The following is a 25,420-nucleotide window of genomic DNA, read 5'->3' on the forward strand; positions in this document are numbered from 1 at the left end:
GTGAATCCTTTCTAGGAATACAAATTACTGACTCTTCTTACTTCATTTAGCTACAACTAAGGTGGCTGGCTTCACATTATACTCCCAAGGTTTGTTAATATTAGTTTTGAGGTGATAAGGTTTGATGCAATTTTCCTTCTGTCAGGTATAATGTGTGATTTATGGAGGGAGGCAATTCTGATACCTCTCCTCAAACAAGGAAAGGCCTGAACATATCCTATTAGTTTCTGGTATGTTGCTGTAACAAGATGTATGGAAAAGACCTTGGAACAAATGGTCAACCATTGTTTGATCAGGATATGAGAGACCAAGCAGTTCCTTACTCGCTCTTAGTGTGGATTGCGGAGATGTTGATCCACTGTCGACAACCTAACCCTGCTAAAGGTGGCTATCTAGCGGACTTTCCAAAATAGACATCATTTATCAGGACTCTTTTGACATCAGTAACGTGCAAGACACTACTGGGAGGTACAGTATTCTATGACAGCTCCACCAATGGGGCTTCTGTGGCCACCCCACCATATTTATTTGGTCCTTCAGCTCCACCAATGGGGTTTCTGTGGCCACCTCACCATATTTATTTGGTCCTTCAGCTCCACCAATGGGGCTTCTGTGGCCACCTCACCATATTTATTTGGTTCTTCGTATCTAAATTCTTTGTTAGATACCAAATTGGTGACATGATGTCAAATAGTTTTGAGCAGAAGATTGGTGTTCCCCAAGGAATTGTCTTTGTCATAGCCATAAACAGCATAATGTCTGCAATAAGGGATCCTGTGAAAGCTCATTATTTGTTGATGATGATTTTGCAGTTTTGTGTTCCTCCTCCAACAATGTAACAGTGGCTCATCAGTTGCAACTGACAGTGAAGAGGTTGTAGGGGTGAGCTACAAGGTCACATTTTACAGTTTACTTCCGATAAGAGTGTGTGTGTGTGTGTGTGTGTGTGTGTGTGTGTGCGCGTTTTCCTTTGAATTGTTCTTATATTATTGCTTATGATCTACATCTACATACATACTCTGCAATCCACCATAAGGTGCGTGGCAGAGGATACCTCATACCACAACTAGCATCTTCTCTCCCTGTTCCACTCCCAAACAGAACGAGGGAAAAATGACTGCCTATATGCCTCTGTACGAGCCCTAATTTCTCTTATCTTTGTGGTCTTTCCGCGAAATATAAGTTGGCGGCAGTAAAATTGTACTGCAGTCAGCCTCAAATGCTGGTTCTCTAAATTTCCTCAGTAGCGATCCATGAAAAGAACGCCTCCTTTCCTCTAAAGACTCCCACCCGAGTTCCTGAAGCATTTCCATAACACTCGCATGATGATCAAACCTACCAGTAACAAATCTAGCAGCCTGCTTCTATGTCCTCCCTCAATCCTAATAGGGATCCCAAACGCTCCAGCAGTACTCAAGAATGGGTTGTATTAGTGTTTTATAAGCGGTTTCCTTTACAGATGAACCACATCTTCCCAAAATTCTACCAATGAACTGAAGACGACTATCTGCCTTCCCCACAACTGCCATTACATGCTGGTCCCATTTCATTTCGTTCTGCAATGTTACGCCCAAATGTTTAATCGACGTTACTGTGTCAAGTGCTACACTACTAACAGAGTATTCAAACATTACAGGATTCTTTTTCCTATTCATCTGCATTAATTTAAATTTATCTATATGTACATCATTCTGCATTTTAAAAGACTTAGTGAGGTTTTAGGGCCTCATTTTTATTCCATACCTCGAAGATTGCCACACCTGCATTATCTGAAAACGAGGGCCCAGAAAGTGCTTCATATCTTAAAGTACCTTAGCCACAGGTCTTGTGGAACAGACACGACAAATCTTCTCCAGTTTTATAGGGATTTCATGAGACAGCAGCTAGAACATGGGTGTGTGATATACAGATCAGTGATGGGTTAAGGAAAGGCAAACCTACGTTTACAGCATATGTAGAGTTAGAGAAAGTTTTTGACATTGTTGATTGGAATACTGTCTTTGAAATTTTGAAGGTAGCAGGGTTGAAGTACAGGGAGCAAAAGGCTATTTACAATTTGTACAGAAACCAGACAGCAGTTAACAAGAGTTCAGGGGCATGAAAATGAAGCAGTGGTTGAGAAGGTGGTGAGACAGGGTTGTATGTTGTTCAATCTGTACATTGAGCAAGCAGTAAAGGAAACACAAGAAAAATTTGGAGTAGGAATTAAAGTCCAGGGAGAAGAAATAAAAACTTTGAGGTTTGCCAATGCCATCGTAATTCTGTCAGAGACAGCAAAGGACTTGGAAGAGCAGTTGAATGGAATGGACAGTGTCTTGAAAGGAGGATATAAAATTAGTATCAACAAAATCAAAACAAGGCTAATGGAATGTAATAGATGGTGCTGAGGGAATTAGCTTAGGAAACTAGCCACTTAAAATAGTAAATGAATTCTTGCTATTTGGACAGCAAAATAACTGATGATGGCTGAAGTAGAGGGGATATTTAATGTAAATTGTATACTGACAATGGCAAGAAAAGGGTTTCTGAACAAGAAAAATTTGTTTACACTGAATATAGATTTAAGTGTTATGAAGTCTTTTCTGAAAGTATTTGTATGAAATGTAGCCATGTGTGGAAATGAAACATGCACACTAAACAATTTAAACAAGCGAATAGAAGCTTTTAAAATGTAGTGCTATAGAAGAATGCTGATGGTTAGGTGGGTAGATAGCCTAATTAACAAGTAGGCACTGACTAGAATTGGCAAGAAAATTCAAGGACATCAAAGTATCAACAATTTAGTATTTGAGGGATGTGTGGGGGATAAAAATCACAGTTGTTGTTGTCTTCAGTCCTGAGACTGCTTTGGTGCAGCTCTCCATGCTACTCTATCCTGTGCAAGCTTCTTCATCTCCCAGTACTTATTGCAAACTACATCCTTCTGAATCTGCTTAGTGTATTCATCTCTTGGTCTCCCTCTACGATTTTTACCCTCCACACTGCCCTCCAATGCTAAATTTGTGATCCCTTGATGCCTCAGAACATGCCCTACAACCGGTCCCTTCTTCTTGTCAAGTTCTGCCACAAACTCCTCTTCTCCCCAATTCTATTCAATACCTCCTCATTAGTTATGTGATCTACCCATCTAATCTTCAGCATTCTTCTGCAGCACCACATTTCGAAAGCTTCTCTTTTTGTCTAAACTATTTATCGTCCACGTTTCACTTTCATACATGGCTACACTCCATAAAATACTTTCATAAACGACCTCCTGACACTTAAATCTATACTCGATGTTAACAAATTTCTCTTCTTCAGAAACGCTTTCCTTGCCATTGCCAGTCTACATTTTATATCCTCTCTACTTCGCCCATCATCAGTTATTTTGCTCTCCAATTAGCAAAACTCCTTTACTACTTTAAGTGTCTCATTTCCTAATCTAATTCCCTCAGCATCACCTGACTTAATTTGACTACATTCCATTATCCTCGTTTTGCTTTTGTTGATGTTCATCTTATATCCTCCTTTCAAGACACTGTCCATTCCGTTCAACTGCTCTTCCAAGTCCTTTGCTGTCTCTGAAAGAATTACAATGTCATCGGCAAACCTCAAAGTTTTTAATTCTTCTCCATGGATTTTAATACCTACTCCGAATTTTTCTTTTGTTTCCTTTACTGCTTGCTCAATATACAGATTGAATAACATCGGGGAGAGGCTACAACCCTGTCTCACTCCCTTCCCCACCACTGCTTCCCTTTCATGCCCCTCGACTCTTATAACTGCCATCTGGTTTCTGTACAAATTGTAAATAGCCTTTCGCTTCCTGTATTTTATCTCTGCCACCTTTAGAATTTGAAAGAGAGTATTCCAGTCAACATTGTCTAAAGCTTTCTCTAAGTCTACAAATGCTAGAAACGTAGGTTTGCCTTTTCTTAATCTAGCTTCTAAGATAAGTCGTAGGGTCAGTATTGCCTCACGTGTTCCAATATTTCTACGGAATCAAAACTGATCTTCCCCGAGGTCGGCTTCTACCAGTTTTTCCATTCATCTGTAAATAATTCGCATTAGTATTTTGCAGCTTTGATTTATTAAACTGATAGTTCGGTAATTTTCACATCAGTCAACACCTGCTTTCTTTGGGATTGTAATTATTATATTCTTCTTGAAGTCTGAGGGTATTTCGCCTGTCTCATACATCTTGCTCACCAGATGGTAGAGTTTTGTCAGGACTGGCTCTCCCAAGGCCGTCAGTAGTTCTAATGGAATGTTGTCTACTCCCGGGGCCTTGTTTCAACATAGATCTTGCAGTGCTCTGTCAAACTCTTCACGCAGTATCATATCTCCCATTTCATCTTCATCTACATCCTCTTCCATTTCGATAATATTGTCCTCATGTACATCACCCTTGTATAGACCCTCTATATACTCCTTCCACCTCTCTGCTTTCCCTTCTTTGCTTAGAACTGGATTTCCATCTGAGCACTTGATATTCATACAAGTGGTTCTCTTTTCTCCAAAGGTCTCTTTAATTTTCCTGTAGGCAGTATCTATCTTACCCCTAGTGAGATAAGCCTCTACATCCTTACATTTGTCCTCTATCCATCCCTGCTTAGCCATTTTGCACTTCCTGTCGATCTCATTTTTGAGACGTTAGTATTCCTTTTTACCTGCTTCATTTACTGCATTTTTATATTTTCTCCTTTCATCAATTACATTCAAATTTCTTCTGTTACCCAACGTTTTCTACTAGCCCTCGTCTTTTTACCTACTTGATCGTCTGCTGCCTTCACTACTTCATCCTTCAGAGCTATCCATTCTTCTTCTACTGTATTTCTTTCCCCCATTCCTGTCAATTGTTTCCTTATGCTCTCCCTGAAACTCTGTACAACCTCTGGTTCTTTCAGTTTATCCAGGTCCCATCTCCTTAAATTCCAACCTTTATACAGTTTCTTCAGTTTTAATCTACAGTTCATAACCAATAGATTGTGGTCAGAGTCCACATCTGCCCCTGGAGATGTCTTAAGATTTAAAACCTGGTTCCTAAATCTCTGTCTTACCATTATAAAATCTATCTGATACCGTTTAGTATCTCCAGGGTTCTTCCCTGTATACAACGTTCTTTCATGATTCTTAAGCTATGTGTTAGCTATGATTAATTTATGCTCTGTGCAAAATTCTACCAGACGGCTTCCTCTTTCATTTCTTCCCCCCAATCCATATTCACCTACTATGTTTCCTTCTCTCCCTTTTCCTACTCTCAAATTCCAGTCACCCATGACGGGAGATCAATAGATGAATACAGTAAGTAGATTGAGAAGGATGTAAGTTGCTGTAGTTATTCGGAGATGAAGAACCTCACACAGAGTATTTTAGGATGGAGAGCTACATGAAACCAGTTTCTCAGCCTGAAGACTGCAGCAGCAGCAACTACACGGCCATTTTTTTCCTGCATAATAGTTTAACATATGCAGATACATTAGTAATCCTATACAGGTAAATGTGATTCGCAAACAAAATCTATGCCAGATTTTTACAGCTAGAGACATTCTGCACCTCAATACTGGAAAAGATAAAAAGAAATATTTTTGAATTAATGTTTCTTAAATATCTTAGCAAAAAATATAATGGTTCTGTTATCTTCAATGCCCACACTGTAATGCCTGCTACTATGTGCCCGCAATTCACATGTCACACAGCCTATGGTCGACCATTCCTGGCTCGTGCAGTGCTGCCCAAGCGTACAGCATGGGCATGGTCCGCGCACACAGCTGCCCTCACAGTAAAGTAGCAACACCTGGCTGGCGTAGCCATGTCAGATAGCTGCATGACGGTACTACACCAATTGCGCTGTATCACAGCATCATAGACTTATTGGTGGTGGCATATTCCTACACTGCCACAGCTTTATAAATGCACACAGCACCTCATTCAGCCATCTTGTGTTATACTTCCCTGTTGCGGATCTCTTGATCCCATATCATTCAGTTTACCCTGATCTGAATTATCAACTCTGGATGTAACTAGACTACTCAAGGTCTTCAGGGTACTCAAGCCATCAGGTTCATCCACTGACTTTGTTGATCACTATCCCAATGGCAGCATTAACTCAGTTATCAAAGTGTTGTATTGTTATGTTTTTCGTTCTCCATCTGTAGAGAAATAAACCTCGTTAATTACTCACGCCTTTCGTTATTTGTTGTTCCACCATTCACGTATACAGCAGTAATCATACTAGAGTTCCTTTTCTCAAGATTTTTATGACTGATTTCCACTTCCCTTTCTTACACTCTTTCTTCTAATTTCATAATTTCTGCACCCTCAGGCGTACCATGGGCCAATTTTGCTAGCTTTAAGTAATTTTTTTCGAGTGCTTTCTTCAGTTTAGCTAAATCTTGAGAGATAAGCTCATCTCGTACCTTCTTAGGTCCCCCCCCCCCTTACCCCCCCCCCCCCCCCCCCCCCCCCCCCCCCTGTTCTTACAGAGGCACTGTCTCATTCAGTTGATTTTTTTCGTGTCATTCATTTACTTAATCTCCTTTTCAAGATACATTTGGTTCTGTTTTTCTTGCTTTTTTTCTAATTCAAGTTTTCTTTCCCTTTAACATTCTTCCTTATAAGGAGTATAAGTTGCATGTGTTTGCTATCCACAGGTAATGAGCCATGCGTCAGTGGGCACAGAAGGGGGGGGGGGGGGGGGGGGGGTGGCAAAAAAAAAAAAAGGGTATTGTTCCTAAGCATCCCTCAGTCAAAATGCTCTTTAAAATCTTTTAAGCATAATCACATTGACTTCTCCTTATGTGTGCTTCAAAATGGAATCTCTTCTCTCCATCTGTATTTCCATGGGACAGTATGAAAGAAACCTTGACAAGTTTTGAAACTTTTAGTAACTCTGTGAAGGATGAGTCTGTTTTTGAGATGCGCTGCCGCCAGTAATTATTGATATCTTTGTTTTCTAAAGTTGAATCCTCTTTTACAGATTGTACAACTTTCCACACGCCTAACAAGTAATCTTGCCGGACATCGAACAGTATCATTTCTGCTACCATTAATGTGGTATTGTAGCTTCTGCTCTTAATTCGTTCTTTCGTAGTCTAAAAATGTAAAACTTTTCAGTGCTGCTCTTGATAAGCACGTCATTTTCATCACACATTTGCGAGTTGCAATGTAATATTTTTGGCCCTTCTTTAGAAGCCACGACTTGTCGTGTTCTTCCAATTTACTAAGCTCTTCGGTTACTTGCTCACTAACACCTAATTGTTCAAGAGGAAGCAGATTAACCAATGTAATGAGTTCCATTTGAAGAACTTCAGAAATACTCAGAATTTCTGTTTACAACTTATGTATCAATGGTGTTTGGCTTTGTAAACATCGTGTGTACTTACTGAACAGTTCAGCACACAAAATTGCGAAATTAAGTTCAGATATCATTGGATTTTTTTTAGTGTGTTCACAGTGGCATTGTAGGATTGGGACTGAACAGTAGCAGAGTTCTTTTGTAGAGGTATGTGCTTAAAAAAATAATATTGAATACCATCCCATTATTGCAAAATCCTGTTGGCTGAAGGTCCTAAAGTAAGGCACTTAGTGATGTGGAATATTAGACTGAATTCTTTCATATTCTTCCTAGCAAATAGGCCAAACATCAAAATAATGGTAAATATTGACCAGAAACTGAGATGCTTCTTCACCTACACGTTATGAAGTCTTTGCGTGGGCTTTATGAATTGCAAGAATGTTGCAGGTTCCGACATTTATAAGTTTGTCTACCCCGAGTCTCCTGGACGTCACTATTTAAAAGGCTAAACAGTTTTTTATTGACATTAAGTCTGTCTGATCCCAGTGTAAGGCATTTATTTAGGGATAAGTTGGCTTCAGAAAGTGCCTCACATAATTTCTGCTGTAACTTTCAATCATCTGCTTTGCTGAGTTCTTAAGCGAAGTGTTGTTATGCAACACTTATTCTCTGACCAAAATGCAATAGTCGTTTGTAATTCTTTTTTGTCTTTAACATTGGTAGTTTCATCAGAACTGAATGTGTAATATGATGAACATGGTTTTTCTAATTTATATTCCCCAAGAAACGGTGCAAATGCATCAGTTATTAGGTACCTCATTTTTTTGACAAAAGTGCAGAATGTTAAGGAAGACTATCAGGGGGCATCAACTTAAAAAGCCACATATATAATTTGAATTTGACAAATCCGTAGAGTAATTGGGAATCACTGGTTTTATTGTCCAAACATATTCAACAATGGTAGAACTATCCTTGGTACTTAAAATCTGTACTGTTGGCACATTTTCCAAACGTGAAGGGTATGTCTGACCTGAAACTTATAAATGTAACTGAACTATTTGGCTTTTCAAACCATTCACTACAGAATTTATGTTTCCACATTCCAAAAAGTTGCTTTTCAAAACAGGACAGTGTGTCACAGCGGCAATATTATCACAGAAAAATTAGAAATTGGAATAAAACTGGAAACAATTGTAGTAGAGGAATATTTGACACTAATAATAGTTGCAAAAATTACAGAAACTCTCAAAAATAAAAGGAGAAATCTGTCCCAAATTTCAGAAACATTTCAGGTTAGATTTTATGTACTTTCTTCTTTAGGGCAGTCCAGAAAGTTAAGTGAATGAACATGAATACAGAAACTTGGAAACAAAACTGTTTTCTTCCTAAAAGAGCAAAAAAGGTGACTAGTGGTGAGAAGGGTGACTGACTCTTCACCCTGCGTTTGGAATCTGCATTAAAAAAAAAAAAATAATAATAAATGTACTGAATTGCTTGATCCGGCGCATGTACAGACCCAAATCCAGGGTTGGAAGTGACTGCCACATTGGTTACTGCAGAAGCCGTGACTAATTTTAGATTTAGTACAGGCTGCATTCCTGCAAATGTTTTTAATACAACATTTTATGACATTTTAAATGAACACCACACCTATATAGCTGTATCCATGGCTGGGTATAAACAGGTGGATTTCATTCCTTGCTCTGTTGTTTTCCCCTGATAGCGCCTGAAGATCCAGTTACTCAGGAATTCACTGTGTTTGATGCCCAATTATACATGATCTTGTGGGCACTGGTGCAGATGAGATGTCTCATCACTGCTAAATTCCTCATTTGTTCAGATTTCCTGGTGTCCTCATCTCTCTAACACTTGTACCCAGCAGGTAAAGTAGTCCAGAATATCCAGAATGCTCTTCTTCATCTACAAAGTCTGGGGCAGGTGGAGTCTGTCTGTTGGGTTTCAGGCCACATGGGTATTAAGGTCTCCAAAATGACAGAGGTAGCAGTGAAGGAGGCTTGATGTAATAGTTAGGCAGTTCAGTGTGCCATCCCCTTACATGCTGTCACCTCATTGAGGTACAGTGTCATGTTTAGTTGGGAAGAAGAGTGGCTGGAAGTAACAGACAACAAGCTGTGTCTATTGAAGTTCACAACACAGCTGTGGCATGTCTCCTTCCAGCCATGCAGATGGGAAGAGATCAGCTTCTTACTCCAATGGGAAGACCTTCCACATTGTGGTTTCTGTGGCGTACAGATCACGCTGATCCACATATTAATGAACTGTGGTTTATATTCAGACAAGGTGACAGCAGCTAAATTACTGACAGACTTGCTCTCTATTTTAATTGAGAGTAAAATGAAAATGGTACATATTTTAAGGTTTTGTGAAATGTCTGACTTCTTCCCTAAAATTTTAGTGATAAATTTCCAGTGTTATCAGGATGGCTAGTTCATCAGTGTTTTTTTGTAAGTGATAAACCAGCCACATATTCCTTGTATCTGTTTTGGTTTTCCTCTTGCCTTATTTTAATTGCCAGTTTTAGAACATCTGACTTTGGTAATGCTGTCATTCAGGATATGAGCTAGTGTGTGGTTGATCAAGGTTGAGAATGGGGGAGTGTGTGTGTAGCTTTATATCAGTTGCTCCTTACACCTTTCATCAAATTTTCAACATGTTAATCATTTTCATTTCTGCTTATTTTTGTAAGGGCACTAATAACCTCACTGTTGAATGCTCCCTAAACAACAAACTGTAAGATGCAAACATTTGATATAAATATTGTGTATTGAAACACCATGTTGAAACTGAATGAATTTTTACATTTTTTTTTAAAGTAAACCTGTATTCCATTAATCAAAATTGTAATTAAGTATTTTATGCCTACTTCCAAGAAGAATGTCATTGCTACCTGTGAATTTTGATGGTGGTGATTGTCATGGTGATGGAGCAGGACAAGGAAGAGGAGGAAAAAGAGGCAACCAATTGCTGCAGATGAATGATGGTCGGCACTTAGGCACACTCGACAGATCAGGAAATTTCGTGAACTGTTAATGGCACAGAACAGAAATTATTTCGTACACACAGTCAAAAGTTATTTTGATGAACAGAAATAGAAGTTACAAACGTGGTAGAGTCATGCAGTAACTTGTGACTGCAGAGCTCTACCATGTTCATAAATGTGGAACACTTCCATTTATATTCATCAAAACAACTTGAAATGGCCTTCAAATTGTTAGCAAGAACATTGCAGAGTGCATGAGATTCCTAAAATTCAAAATAAATATCTGCATTGGGATAAATTTCAGAACAGAAGAGGTGTCAAGCTGAAGACAGGTCCATAGAAAAGCACAATTACTGGCTATCCTTACAGGGTATAAGTATTTCTTCAGAGGAGCAACGGACAAGTTTTGAGTTATGCCTGGATAGCACTGTCAGTAGAGCATTTGCTCTCATATATCATACAACCAGTTTTTGAATACCACCCTCATAGAAATCTGCTACCTGGTTAGGCAACAATTGCAGAAAGCATACTTCTAAACACTTGAGGAAACTTGTCACATAATGTCAAAATTGTAATGTTTTTGTTCTCTCCCTCATTTTCATCAACTTTCTGCACCAAATCATAGTTCATGACTGAAGGTTGCCCACTTTAGTCCACATCATGCACATTCATATGGCCATTTTTAAAAGCTATCACACATTTCCATACGATCCCATTTCTTGTAAAGTTTTCTTCGTGCACTTCACTGATCTGACAATGAACTTCAGCTGCTTTCATGACTTTAGCAATAAGAAAATGAATCACAGCACATATTTCGCAGTCAGTGGGATTCTCAATTGGAGAAGGCATTTCAGATAATCACAAACAAATGTAAACACACTGAATATTGGTGGGAATTATGTAGAGAAGCAGAGTATAGTACAGGCACTCACGTAAAAACAAAATTGCTAGAAACGCCTTCTTCTTTTATTTTAATTTTAAAACTGTTCTTACTTTAAAAAGATACACTTCATAATTGTCCTTTTCTACACACCTGGGTAATGCTCAGTGCATTTTCTATTTCTACACATTATTCTCCCACATCAGTGGAAATAATCTTCTCTTTATTCTGTCCAATTATAGTTTCAGCCTTAGAAGATCATTTAGTGTGATTATTTATTTAATATTAATGTTTGTTTTAGAAATAAAAAGCATCAAAAACTTCATAATTGTAATACTGAATAGTCCCTTTATTTCCAGGGTATCCAGGACAGCATACACCAGGCGTATCATGGAAATCATTGGAAACATTCGAAAGCAACGTGATGAAATTGCCAAGGTCCTAGCAGATACACGAGAGCTTCAGAAGGAGATAAACACTCTCTCAGGACAACTTGAAAGATCATTCACTGTTGCTGATGAACTTATATTTAGGGTATGCCTCCTCTTTGTGACACATTAATGTATTTTGTAATTACTAGAAAAAGAAACTTTATAGCATATAATAGCCCAGGATGTGAATTAAGTATCAAACTGTGTATGTTACAGCCAGTTCAGTTTTTAATACAAAGTTTAACTTGGAAATTTTTGAAGTTTGATTTTGCAAACAATTTTTGATCTCAGCATGTAATTTGTGAACCCACACAGTGATGATTTAGTCACGTGCTCTCAGTGCAACAAAAATCTGTGAAACATGGATATCTCATGCAACCATTTATAACGTAAAGATGTTGTGGAGGAATGTGTTTGTGCTAAAGTTACTCAACATGCAAATACTATGAAATTTGGCATGTGCTGAAGTGGTGTGGCTTAGTATTTTTCCAGAGATATGTTTGTCACTATGTGTGAAGTTTTCTCATCATAATATAGTGCCTGCATCTGGATTTCAGTGCTGTTATTTAAAACAAAAATTGAACTTTGAGTGCTGATTATCAGCCAGTATTTCATAATTGCTCTTATCTGTTTTTACTGCAGATGTTCTTGCTATGGGCTACTTACTGCCCTAAAGTTGTGATGTATCTTTCACTACATTATTCCTCTTTTATGTCTTCTGTCACAACTTTTGTCAGAGGAGACATATAGTGTTACTGCATCATATACGTGTTTATTTTCCTCTTAATTGATTTGCCAACTTAGTTCTCACTCAGTTACAACTTTAATTCTAGGATGCCAAAAAGGATGAAGTTTCACGGCGTGCCTACAAGTTATTGGCAACACTCCACTCAGATTGTTCAGAACTAGTTCAGATGGTAGAAGAAACTGGCGCTATAATACGAGAAATCAGAGATCTTGAAGAACAGGTATGAGTGTTGCTCTTTAAGTTTAAAAAAGTGAGCAGTGGATGTTTGTGTAACTTTGCAATGCCTTTTCGCTTAGTGCCATTTTAGGAGAATTTATAGTCCATTGATATTAGTCATTACCAGCCACAGAGCCCTTACCTTGTTCACTCATTTTCTTATGCTGCAAAAATGAGGCATTTGTGTGACTATATCAAAAAGACACTCACATCGTGAGGTGTCACAGTGGTCAGCACACTGGACTTGCATTCGGGAGGATGACAGCTCAAACCTGTGTCTGGCCAAACTGATTTAGGTTTTCCGTGATTTCCGTATATCACTTCAGGCAAATGCTGGGTTGGTTCTGTTGAAAGGGCATGGCCAACTCCCTTCCCAATCCTTCCCTAATCTGATGGGACTGATTGACCTCACTGTTTGGTCCCCACCCCAAAATCAACCAATCAACCACATCAGTACAGCTAGTAATCGTAGTATAGTTGAGAAAGATATTGCAGATTACAGTCTGTTGGCTGTGTTCGTATCTTTGGTTTGGGCCACGTCAGTCTAACAGCTAAGACTATTTGGTTATGAAGCATTTACACATTACAATTGTTACACTGTAAAGCTTTGCTCAAGCTGAACATTGTATTGAGTAATATAGTGCTTTACTAGACATTGTTGTATTGAAGTTGGTTTACCTTTGCCTTCATCTGTCCTTTGAATCAACTTCTCAGCCAGTTACAGTTGTACCTGTAGTTTGAAATGTACACCGAAATGCAGTGCAACATGATTTTTTTTCATTGCTAGAGGTGAAGTGACAGAAACAGTGCTAGGACCAATGGGGGTTCAAATCCCAGATGTTTGGCTTTGTGGTCTGGAACTTGACCATGAGCCACCGAGGCACACAGCTGTATAACACATTAATAAATTATTTATCAAACAGAAACTGCACTGAGTCACAGAAAGAAACACTGGTTATAAGACGCAGCTCTGTTTGAGAATCAAACAAAGAAAATGGTGGTGATATTCTACTTTGTTATTTAAGGTCTGATTAATAAATAACAAATAATTACATGTAAGCACAGAACTACATAATCCACTTATCCATAAATAATTTATTCACTAATACAATTTTACAACTGATCTATTTGTTAGAATAGTTATATAGAAGCAAATTTATTGGAATAATGCCCATCCCTGTTTGTAATACTATTGTTGATTTCCACATTACACATGTATGTAATTTTGCAATGTAAATTAACAGATAATAATAAGTACTTAAGAATCCAAACTGGATATATGCTAATATTTTGATTCCATGGGTGTTCTCAAAAAGGTAGAGAACAGTAACTTGTGCCAAAGAGCCCTCACCTCTTATAGTGATGCATAAAGAGTTGATAGTCTTCTTAACAAGGGGTTATATAAAAATTGATGACAATAATAACTGTCGTTAGAAGTCATTTGATGAGCATGACAGACAAATTATGCTGTCCAGTCAGTTTGGTCATTATTTCATTTTTTGCAAGAAAGCAGTGAGTGAGTAAAACATTAGTGTATATACATTATAATTATCTGTGCTCTGGGGAACTGGTTGACTGTGCACACTTTCTTGTCAGCCATTGAAGTTGGATGGTATCTTTGTCACTTGCTTGCATATAGGACAAGACTCCAGTGAAGTGACCAATTGGTATGCAACACTTGGTGAGCTGTTTGTTTGTACGTGCAATCCAATGTTGGACTGGTGAGCTATTTGTTTGTATTCACCATCCAATGTCAAGATCCACTGTTTGTTTGGACTTCTAGAACTGCAGATGTGAGGCTTGTTAATGTGTTTACATTAAATCCATGTAATAACATTCTCAGTACTAGTGACCTTGCACATTATGATATTGACCCTCAGTAATTTTGTGGGCAACTCTGAACCCAACAATCAATCTTGGCATAAATTTGTGTATTTGTTATTGTATATCAGTGTACTTACAACTGTGCTCTGTGTTTAAGACAGAATGCTTAGCTACTCATGTCCAAAGTGGCATGTCAGACAACATTCCCCAGAACTAAATTTTCACTCTGCAGCAGAGTGTGCACCGATATGAAACTTCCTGGCAGATTAAAACTGTGTGCTGGACCGAGACTTGAACTCGGGACCTTTGCATTCCACGGGCAAGTGCTCTACCATCACAGTTTTAATCTGCTGGGAAGTTTCAACTTTCCCCAATTGGAAGTATATAAGATCCATTGTTTTATTGCCACAAACTTCCTTGCAACACATGTCTAAGACAATATTTTTCTTTACCTATATCAAGCTACATAATAATATTGTCAGAACGTTTTTCATAATTTTCATATTTGTCAGGCCAGCCTCCGCTGAAAACACACACACACACACACACACACACACACACACACACACACACACACACACCATCTCATAGAATAAATATGTATTATGAATGAAAACACAGAAGACACCAGTGTGTGTTTTCATACATAATGCATAAAATGAAGTACCAAGAACTGATGGAACTGTCAGTCATTATGAAAAGGATAGTTGCTACTCACCATATAGCAGAGAAGGCAGCCAGAGACTGTGGTCATGTATGAGAGTTGTCGTTGCACGTGTGTGTGTGTGTGTGTGAACGAGCACTTACTTTTTGTGTATTGTGCATGGTATCCTTTGAAATACTCTCCTCCACAATTGATACACAGCTTCCAATGCCATTTCCACTTCTGGAGGCAGTTTTGGTACGCCTCTTGCTGGACCTCATGAAACACTGTCTGCAAATTTTATTTTATCTCATCTATAGTTGCAAATCTTCGTCCTTTCAAGGGGGTTTTAAACTTAGAAAATAAAAATAAAAGTCGGAAGGGGCCCGTCCGGAGAGTATAGAGGATGGGGCAGCTAACTGATTTCGTTTTTTGTGTAATAGTTACGCGTCAACAGGAATGTAGGAGTGGGTATGTTATTGTGATCTATGACATTGTCAGGCTCACAATGCATCACAATACTACCATCAATTAACAGTTTTTCCTAGTGGCACAATTTCATGATGAACTAATCCTTCAAAGTCAAAGAAACTATCAGCATGGCTTTGACATTTTACCTGATCTACCAAGCTTTTTGTGGTCTTGGAGAACCTTTCCCAACCTATTGTGAAAATTGAACCTTGGTCTGAACATCATAAACGTAGACCCATGTCTCATCACCAGCTATGATTTTCTTAAGAAACATCTTATTCCCAAAAACTCTTCACAGATCGCGAGGCGAAGGTCTTTCTGGTTTTGACCCATGAGCCGTGGGACAAATTTGTGACAACATGATGCATTCCATGATGTTGTACTAGGATTTCATGATGTGATCCAACTTAAATGTTATATTCTTCTGCGAGCTCTTGGACAGGCAGTATGTGATTGGTATGCACAATTTCGTTGATGTTCCTGACATGCATGTCATCAGTAGATGTTGAAGGGCGTCATGAATGAGGGTCATTTTTAACTTCCGTCCTGCCATTTTTAAACCATGTGAACCATTTGTAATACCGAGTACGGCTTAAGCACTTATCACGGTAGGCTTCCTGCATCATTTGGTGTGTCTCTGTAAAAGTTTTCTTGAGTTTCACACAAAATTTAATGCAAATATGTTGCTTCTCTAACGCTCCAATCTCAAAATTTGCAAACTGTGAGAGACGATATTCTACTGTATACAGCACTGAACAATAACTAACAGACATACAACAATGAAACTTCCGGCAGTTACAATTTAAACACAGGGGTGTGTAGGGATATCAGTCACATTTTGCTCCAACACTCTATTGACACTAAATTACTAATGTTCTGGAATTTTTTGAACAGACCTAGTATGTTTTCGAATTCTGTTGAAAGCTTTGTTTGACATCTTTTTGTTACCGTATTTACTCGAATCTAAGCCACACTTTCTTTCTGGTTTTTGTAATCCAAAAAACCGCCTGCAGCTTAGAATCGAGTGCAAAGTAAGCAGAAGTTCTGAAAAATGTTGGTAGATACCGCCACAACTAACTTCTTCTGTTGAATATATGTAGCACTTCACAGGCATGCTTTGCAGGCACAAAGATAAATACTGACGCCAAAACCTCTGCGTCAGTAAATAAATTAAAAAAATTCTTGTCTTCCACCTTTTTCTCCGCCCCCAAGTTTCGACCACTGCATTTTCATACATTATCCAACGAAGTAAATACAAATTCTGTATTGTTCATCTTTGAATGTAGCAGCATTTCAATGTACTACGAAAATCCGGCTGGCAAGACTGTTTGACATGTTTGTCAATATGGCCAACTGTACGTTCTGAATTTTTTCTACCTGTGAGAAGAGATGGTTGCTAATAGGAAGTTCTATGAATTGTGAATCACATGCAGTATTCTCTTCACCATAAGAATAATACGAATATAAACATTTTGCCATGTATTGTTTCGTGTTTGCTGCTATCTCATTTAAATCCTGTCTGCCTAATAAACTACGAAACTAGAGACAGCAGCAAATGGTAAAGAATATACACATCATCTCATGTTTATAATTGTATTATTCTTACGCGTAATAGTGATACAGTCAGAAATGAAGCACGGCAATTGACTAGATTTTTAAATCTAAGATGACTCTAATTTCTTTGCAGAATGTTACGTACTAAAGAGGCGTGTGCAAAGATTTTCAAACGGAGAAAAATTTTCACTAAACTCTATCATACGCAGTCTATTATTTGGTTCTTGTTGATCATTGTCAAAGAAAGCAGCAGTGTTAATAACAACAAATAGCAGTCTCTTGCCATTGTTTTGCTAATGAGACGATTCCTCTCTCTCTCTCTCTCTCTCTCTCTCTCTCTCTCTCTCTCTCTCTCTCTCTCTTTAATTGTAAGCGGCGGTAGCGTGCACAAAAGCAAGCCATGCTGCGAGCGGTGACATGCCATAAACTCTCATTATCAGAATGCGACACAGTACATGACACAGTACAGTAATGCATTTTCAGCTTAGAGTGACGTAAACACCTATAACAAAGAGAACGGCACTTATCAGATCAAAGAAAGAAAAGCAATCAATTCAAACCAGACAAAGCACGTAAAAAGGAAGGGTACCTGTATAAATACGGTCGGAGCGCCTGATGCATAGCAATGGCTACATGGTAAAGCTTAACTGCGAAGCTTACTACTCGAACCAAACTACTGTAGCTGTATCATCATTCATACGACCTAAATTGTGTCTCATATTACAATGGACCAACTATGTTTAGATTTGGAGGTGACACACACTGCCTGCATAATGTCTGTGCTGGTGAAAATGGCCACACTGCCTACATGCCTCAAATAAAATTAAGTGCCAGTGGACCATTTAAATGTTGAAACACTGCTTAAGTTTGGGTGACAGTACACTCACGTGTTTTTCGATTTTGGAGCACATTTTGTGTTCTGACTGGAGACAAAAACAATTCCACATATTTGTTTCCTCTTTGATTTGCAGAGAACCACCTAATTTGTTAACTTTATAGTGACAGATATTTGTCAGAAATTTGGGGATGGCCAAAGAACCCACTAAAGCTGGATCAACTGGCTAGGTGTCATCGCCAAGTTTGAACAGGACAGTAACGACAAGAGGAAACTGACAATGCAGACAGCATATCAGAATAAAAAAGTCCAAATGAGTAAACCAAGAGTGTACACCTTAGACGTAGTCGAATCTGACAAGGAATGGTCCAATAAGACAGATCAGAACCTACCCCAAAATTTTTTACACAGGGAGAAGACGACAGAAGGATTGCACTGTCAAAATTTTAGCTGCTAAGAGACACTGCAAGTATTAAAAAGAAAAAAAAAAGGCTGAAAATTGCCAAATTTATAGTGCGCCGGGCGGCGGTAGAAATGTACACCCCTACTGGTGCTGTAGCAACTGAGCATGCAAAACTAGGCGCACGCACACAGCCAAGGTCGGTGGTACATTGTAAACAGGAAACACGATACAGCCTGATCGTAATTTGTGAAGGACATTTCAGGCTACCGTTTGTTTACAGTTTCTCTGCTGCAGTACACAGTTACTGTTGTCTCGAATTAGCCATTCAAGTAACATCTATTACAAATTATCAGTTGCTTTTTGCAGTATTGGTAAGTATTGACAATACAGATAAAGCTGAATTAATATTTATTGTGCTTTCATAAGGCATGCCTGCTAATAGTACATTCATTCGAATGATATAAACATTTCGTTTGAAATTGTGGATATGTTAGAAGAAATAGGAAATAACTGTGATGATTCCATGAATTGTTGTTCAGATGACTCCAGTTGTGCCAGTAATAGTTCTGAAGAAGAATACTTTGTAAGCCTGGAGGAAAAAAAAAAACATACATACTACGACAACTTTCAGCGATAAAGAAAAGGCAATGAAATATTAGTTAAATGAAAGAGGAGAATAAACGCTTGAAGTTATGCAGTGTCAGGATTGCGACAGGTTCTGGAAATCAGGGAGTATCATGGAATTTAAAACACGTTAGAGAAATCAGGGAAATTTGAAAAAATCTCTGGAAAAATCTAATTTTTGTCTCAGTAACTGAAATGGTTTGTTTACTGAGGTGTCACGCTTTGACGCTGGCTCGGTGCAGGTGAGTATGTGCACTGCTTCACTACTCCCTCATTCCTACTGCTTCTGGTCTTCCAACAACTCCCCTCACCTTGCAGTTAGTGCTGCCACCACTTCTTGCCACTAGCCTAGCAGCTACCGATGAGAGGCAGGGAGAAATGAGGACTGGTTTGTTTGGATCTAATTCTCAGAGACTGTAGACACAGTGGCCAGAAATGGTGGTCATGTGTGCATGAGTTATGTCTGAGTGATTGTGTGAATGTGTGTATACTTTCATTTTCTGACAAAAGCTATGGCTGAAAATTTAGTTTTGAGTGTGTGATTGTTTTTTCTACATGCCTGTCTGCAGCGCAGCAATCATTTTTACAGTGAGTTGCTACCTATCCTCATTATTATTGATTCTCAGAGTATTTGAACAAGTATCTGTTGCATGTATTGATCACCGTGGTCTCATTTCATCAACGTGCTGTCTGTGGGTCGAGAATAGTTGGCCATGCGAGTGGATTTCTATGCCAGTCTAAAACTTCAGGCTATGTCTGTGGGTATCTGTAATGGATCGCACCTGCTGATATGAAGCCATTCAGTTCCCACTAATGTGCAGGTCCTGCCCGTCGGATGTAGTCTCACAGATCTGACCGCAGGCCAGGTCTGTCTGTGTGTGGCATAATGTAGTGAATTTTTATGGTTTATCCACGGACCCAGGACTGCAGTGGCTCCTCAATGGGCCAGAGGCCATGGGCAGTGGATTTAAAGAATTGTGACTGTCTCACCACAAGCATGTTGTACAGTGTGGCATTTTATAGACATTTTATTTGTTCTAGTACATTTTTTGGTTTATATGTTATATATTTGAAAGTATGGATGATAAGAAAAAGAAAATTGTGTCAGTTGCTGGCAGTTTGCATGCTGCATACTCATATTTCTCAGAAGCAAAATCAAACAATACCTCTAAAATAATAGATATAACCCAGTGGGTAACAACTGACAATAATGAGCATGGTAGAACCAACATTTTATTGGTAGTCACCTACAGTGTTGGTTTACACAATTGTTCCCCATCTTATACACTTCTTTCAAGATGCCTACTTTTTTCTGAGGTTATTTCTGAGCTTAGTGAAGGTATTTTAAATCTGTATTGCAATTCCAAGGAAATGCATATTTTTGCCGCCAAATGTGTTTCGTTTTATTGAAATAAAATGACATCAGTGGTCTGAATGAAACACACATACCACTTCTCTTGCTTTCTCCATCTAAAAACAGTTCATTACAAAAGATGTTGATGTTAGTACTAAGATTTTTTTTGTTTGCATCAGGAAACACAATCTGCATGCAATTTTTTTTTTTTTTTTTTTTTTTTTTTTTTTTTTTTTTTTTTTTTTTTTTTTTTTAGATCTTGTTTGCATTATTGTTTCTTGTACCATGGCTGCAAAGACAGATTGTCAACTCACTTCTTAACTTACACTTGAGATCTCAAAATTTGCCTGGGAAATATGCTACAACTTTTTTATGCTAAAACTTGTTTGAAAATCAGGGAAATACGGGGAATTTCACTTGGGGAAACTTGCAGCAGCCCTGAGTGTGCAAAGGCATCTTAAAGAACTGCAAGGCAAATTAGAACAAAAACTAAAAAATTGACAGTTTAGTTGCAAAAATCTTGTAATCAACATATCAAAATCTGTAAAAATGGGAAAGAATAATTTTCAGCATTTCATTCGAAATGCATTCCTACCAGCTGCAGAAACTAATTCATTGCCTTTTTTGGATTCATGGCCTGGACATAATGATGCTGCATGTTTTTATGGAGGATGACGAAAAATCTGTAGATGTAATGTGGATTCCGCCTAGAACAACTAGTGTGATTCAACCAACCTCTTGACAAAAAATTTTTTCAGCAGTGGAAAGCATTTATCAGGAAATTATCAGACAGCGTAATTTCTGATACCTCTCTCTTATTTCAGGTTTATCTGCAGAGCAGTATTCTTAAGCTCCAGTCATTTGTGCATTACCAGTTTTCTTTGCCATGCTTTACAGATTTCATCAAGTATGCCTAGTATGCAGCACAATATGCAGGACAACGGCCAGAACCATTTCTGACTCCATCCCAGTTCTGTCCAAATAAAACTAGTGGTTACTGTGAAGTGCCTGACTGCATCAATTTTTCCTTTATCTGGTGTGCCTGACACAAGAAAAATGTTTGTTTTTGTCATTCAATAGACACTTCGCATTTTTTTGATGGCTACAGGGAATAAAAAAGAGCTGTTTGAAAAATGTACAACATTCAAACATTATTATAAGGAATAGCCTACAGGAATTATTGTAAAATTTGGTACTGCAAGACACATTTTATTTCAACGAATTAAAAGTCCTAATTGATGGATATCATCTGTGACATCAAACACGGTTAGGATTTTATTTTCTCTGCTAGCCACTTTTCTCACAATTACATGTGCAAGAATTGAACTGTCAATATGAAGTTCTTCAAAAAAATGTTTGTATAGTTTAAGCCAGGTTTTCACTGGAGCAAACAAGCTAACAAGAACGAGTAAAATAGAATTCTGTCTGGTGTACCCTGTTGGCCTCTTGCAGGCCTTTCAACTGGATGCCACTACAGCTACTTACATGTCTCTAACCTTCCCCAGTTAGCTTATCGGAAAATGGAGACCTGCAGTTTAACATGGAATCTGAATCACATGTCTTTCATGGCCACTCCAACATCAGTGAGAAGTGAATGCTCCATTAAAAATCGTAGTGAAAAAGTTGTGGTCTGAATGGGATTTGGTCCCACGCTCTCTGTATCATGAAGCACGTGCTTCGCCTCAAATGAAAAACAGCCCACAGTTGCACTAAATTATGTTTATTTTAAACCTTGTCCATGGTTTCTGCTATAATAATATAGCCTTCTTCAGAAGTCTTAAAAATGATCAAAATAACATCTAAACTAATGATACAATCTACACATAAACTTCAAAATTAGGTGAGTGATAACATATTACTTATGTACAAACTAATAAATGAAAATTGTCTTAGCCCAGCGGCTGCGTCAAGACCAATAAAATAATTTCAACAGACATAAGCCTGTTTAGAATATAAGTAAAATTTCGTATGGCACCGTGTGTCCTCCGCAATTACCTCTGTTATACTGGGCCCATGGTCATCAAATGTGCTGCACCCCCTGCACCATAGGTGGCACATACCACAATGAGCTACATCGCACCGTTTATCAGGCAACTAGTCAATAAGTATGATAATAAATTTATAGCAGCCTACATGTGCAAATAAAGGACCATATACTTCTCAATACGAATGTCCGACAGATGAAACACTGTTGCGTACGATCATTAGATTGGTAGAACATTAACAATTTCATATAACAAAGTGTGTTATATCACTATTTGATGCATGATTCAGTAACGAGACTATCATATGCAAATATAACTTCAGTTTACATTATACGCTCTAATAACTTATAGGGCTAATTCTACCAGCCAACCGTAGTCATTGTACATAGCCACATTACCAGTGATTGACATTAGTTCTACGGCTAGCACCCTAGTATGTGAGTGTGGTAACATGATACAAGGTGACCAAGGGCACATTAACATATCTGCCTTCAACATAACTACTGTTAACATAAAAGCAGCTCATGACTTTGTATGACAAATTCCTACAGGAGCATTGTCCTAAAACATTAGTTTATCTCAAAAGATAATCGTACAATCATATGGCACAATCGAGTAACTACTAGTGCCTATCTGCTACGCCCAATATGGGCTGAAAACCTTCAAGGAAGCTGGAACTTTTCAAATAACACTGATCATTCAGTAAATTCCTATTGTCAAACTTTCTGTGCTTGTATGTCTGCACCTTCTCCAATAAATTTAGTTTCATACCATTTGCTTCTTTACACAATAGTTCGGTGTCGTTAAAAGGTTGAGGTGTATGTCCTCCTTCGATGATTTGTTCAGCAAACATTGACCCATTCTTATTCATACCCACCCTCGACGGCATGTGTTCTTTATATCTTATGGCTATTGACCTACCTGTTTGCCCTATGTAATACGGCGGGCAATCATTACACTTCAATTTATAATCTCCTGATTGCAATAGCTTATTGTAATTGTTCTTGCTGAAACAAAGAAAATTCTGTTTTAAGCTATTGTTCATGGAAAATGCTACAGTACAGTCGTGTTCATGGAGCACACGTTGCATTTTATAACCAGACCATTCTTGTTTTAGAAAAAAACAACGAAAAATAATGTGACCATTTGACCTTACACACATAGTGGAAATGCAAGCTGTCACCTCGTGAGATTATGCTGGACATTGGTAATTAGTGTTCTGTTTATAAATTACCCCTCAATGGTAATGAGAAGCCAGGGAAAACTGGCAGCTGACATACAAGGAAAATTTTGGACCAGTGTTAAGGAGAAACGGAGATACAGTTCTGTGTAAAGTGCATGGTCTCCACGCATGTCAAAGGCCTTTGAATATGTCTGCTTGTGTCTGTATATGTGTGGATGGATATGTGTGTGTGTGAGCGAGTGTATACCCGTCCTTTTTTCCCCCTAAGGTGGGTCTTTACACTCCTGGAATGACTCCTTACCCTCTCCCTTAAAACCCACATCCTTTAGTCTTTCCCTCTCCTTCCCTCTTTCCTGACGAAGCAACCATTGGTTGCGAAAGCTTGAATTTTTTGTGTATGTTTGTGTGTCTATTGACCTGCCAGTGCTTTCTTTTGGTAAGTCACATCATCTTTGTTTTTAGATATGAAGTACATAGTACTTTATCTATAATTTTCTTTGAATAAATGGTATGAACAAGATAAAACTCTTAGTACTTTTCCTGCATGGAGCACATTACATATTATGTAGAATAAATTATTTTGAAACTTCCTGGCATATTAAAACTATGTGCCGGACCGAGACTCGAACTCGAGTTTGATAAGCTCGAGTTTGAGTCTCGGTCCGGCACACAGTTTTAATCTGCCAGGAAGTTTCATATCAGCGCACACTCCGCTGCAGAGTGAAAATCTCATTCTGGATAAATTATTTTGCTTAACGAGTGTTTCATATTATGAGTAATGTGAAATCAGTTCAAAAGTAAATAGGGACAACATACTAAGAACATAATTTTTTGAACACTCAGGTTGAACATAACAAGCAACAGTGGTCAAATCTTGGACAATGAAAGTTTTTATAGACTAGAAACATAATGTCTGTACTTGAATACACAGGCTGTCCAAAGTTTCTGTGCAGTCTTTGATCTAATGACTGAATAATCATGTTTTCTTCTTGATGCAAAGTTTCAAAAACAGAAATAAAAATGCTTGCACAAATGTAGGTTATGGTACATTGAAAACTTTCAAAAAAATACTCTTCTCTTCGAGAGAATACTATCATTTACAGATGACATTTGCCTACTTCACACAAAATGGCTGATCCTGAATGGCTCTTACACAGATGGAGACCACAGCTTTCACATGTTAACTTGGTTTTCGTGATGTTGTCTCTGGCTATCCGGTTACTTGCATTCCTCAAGCATCTTGATTTCCTAGTTGGTTCCTCATTTGCAGCAATTTTGGTTACCCCTAGTTTCTTTTCAAGGATGTCTCCCAAAGCACAAATAATAGTCATTTCAAGTCCTCAGATCACTCTTCTACATATGGTTTCAAAAGTTTAGGAACTAATTCATGGAGACACAGTTTTCTGGCATTTGATTTCCCTTTGTTCCACTTAGGCACATTCATTTTGAACAGTGTGCGTGAGTTTACTGCTGGTATATCAAGTAGAATGTAGAATGTTGTCATTGGCCATCTTCTTGTAGCCCTTTTTGTAGAGTATGTCCTAGTCATTTGATCTATGGCATCTACTCCTCCCTTAGTGGAATTATACCATAGGTATCGATGGGTTTTCTTTTTTGGTGTATCAACATCTACTCCTGCATCATGTGTTGACAGCATCAACAGATTATTATTATTTTTTTTTTTTTTAAGCGAGAATCGTTACTGGAGACTTCTTGGTGGCTGAATCTGTGAATGCAAATTTGGAGGAATACAGCTCTCTGCCTGCTGTCATCTTAAGTTCTTGTGGTATGTGTTTTCTACTGGATTTGAGTGTGCCAACCAATGTTAATTTTGTAATCTTCATACAGAATGTCCGCCAATTCCACAGATGTTAGAAACGGTCAGCTGTGACGTTGCAGCTTGTATTCTTTATTCGCCCACCAGTCGCTTCATAATCTCAAAAGGACCTTGCTCACAGGCTAGTCTACTCTCTTTTCCAGCATACATTTCCA

The 25,420-nt window shown here is 38.3% G+C and overlaps 1 protein-coding gene across 3 annotated transcripts in view; it reads left to right on the plus strand.

Moving 5' to 3' along the window:
• LOC124787971 (coiled-coil domain-containing protein 22 homolog) overlaps positions 1-25,420 on the plus strand; it is a 199,111-nt gene that overhangs the window by 139,341 nt on the left and 34,350 nt on the right. For 2 of the 3 annotated variants that reach the window (XM_047254978.1, XM_047254979.1), the window contains exons 9-10: positions 11,517-11,691; positions 12,422-12,556. In XM_047254978.1, coding sequence (XP_047110934.1) covers positions 11,517-11,691; positions 12,422-12,556 — 310 coding nt within the window. Of the gene's footprint in view, positions 1-11,516; positions 11,692-12,421; positions 12,563-25,420 lie in introns of those variants that run through there. The other variant, XM_047254980.1, reaches the window with a different exon arrangement.

This window comes from Schistocerca piceifrons, chromosome 3 (genome assembly GCF_021461385.2).
Source record: "Schistocerca piceifrons isolate TAMUIC-IGC-003096 chromosome 3, iqSchPice1.1, whole genome shotgun sequence".
Classification (NCBI taxonomy): domain Eukaryota; kingdom Metazoa; phylum Arthropoda; class Insecta; order Orthoptera; family Acrididae; genus Schistocerca; species Schistocerca piceifrons.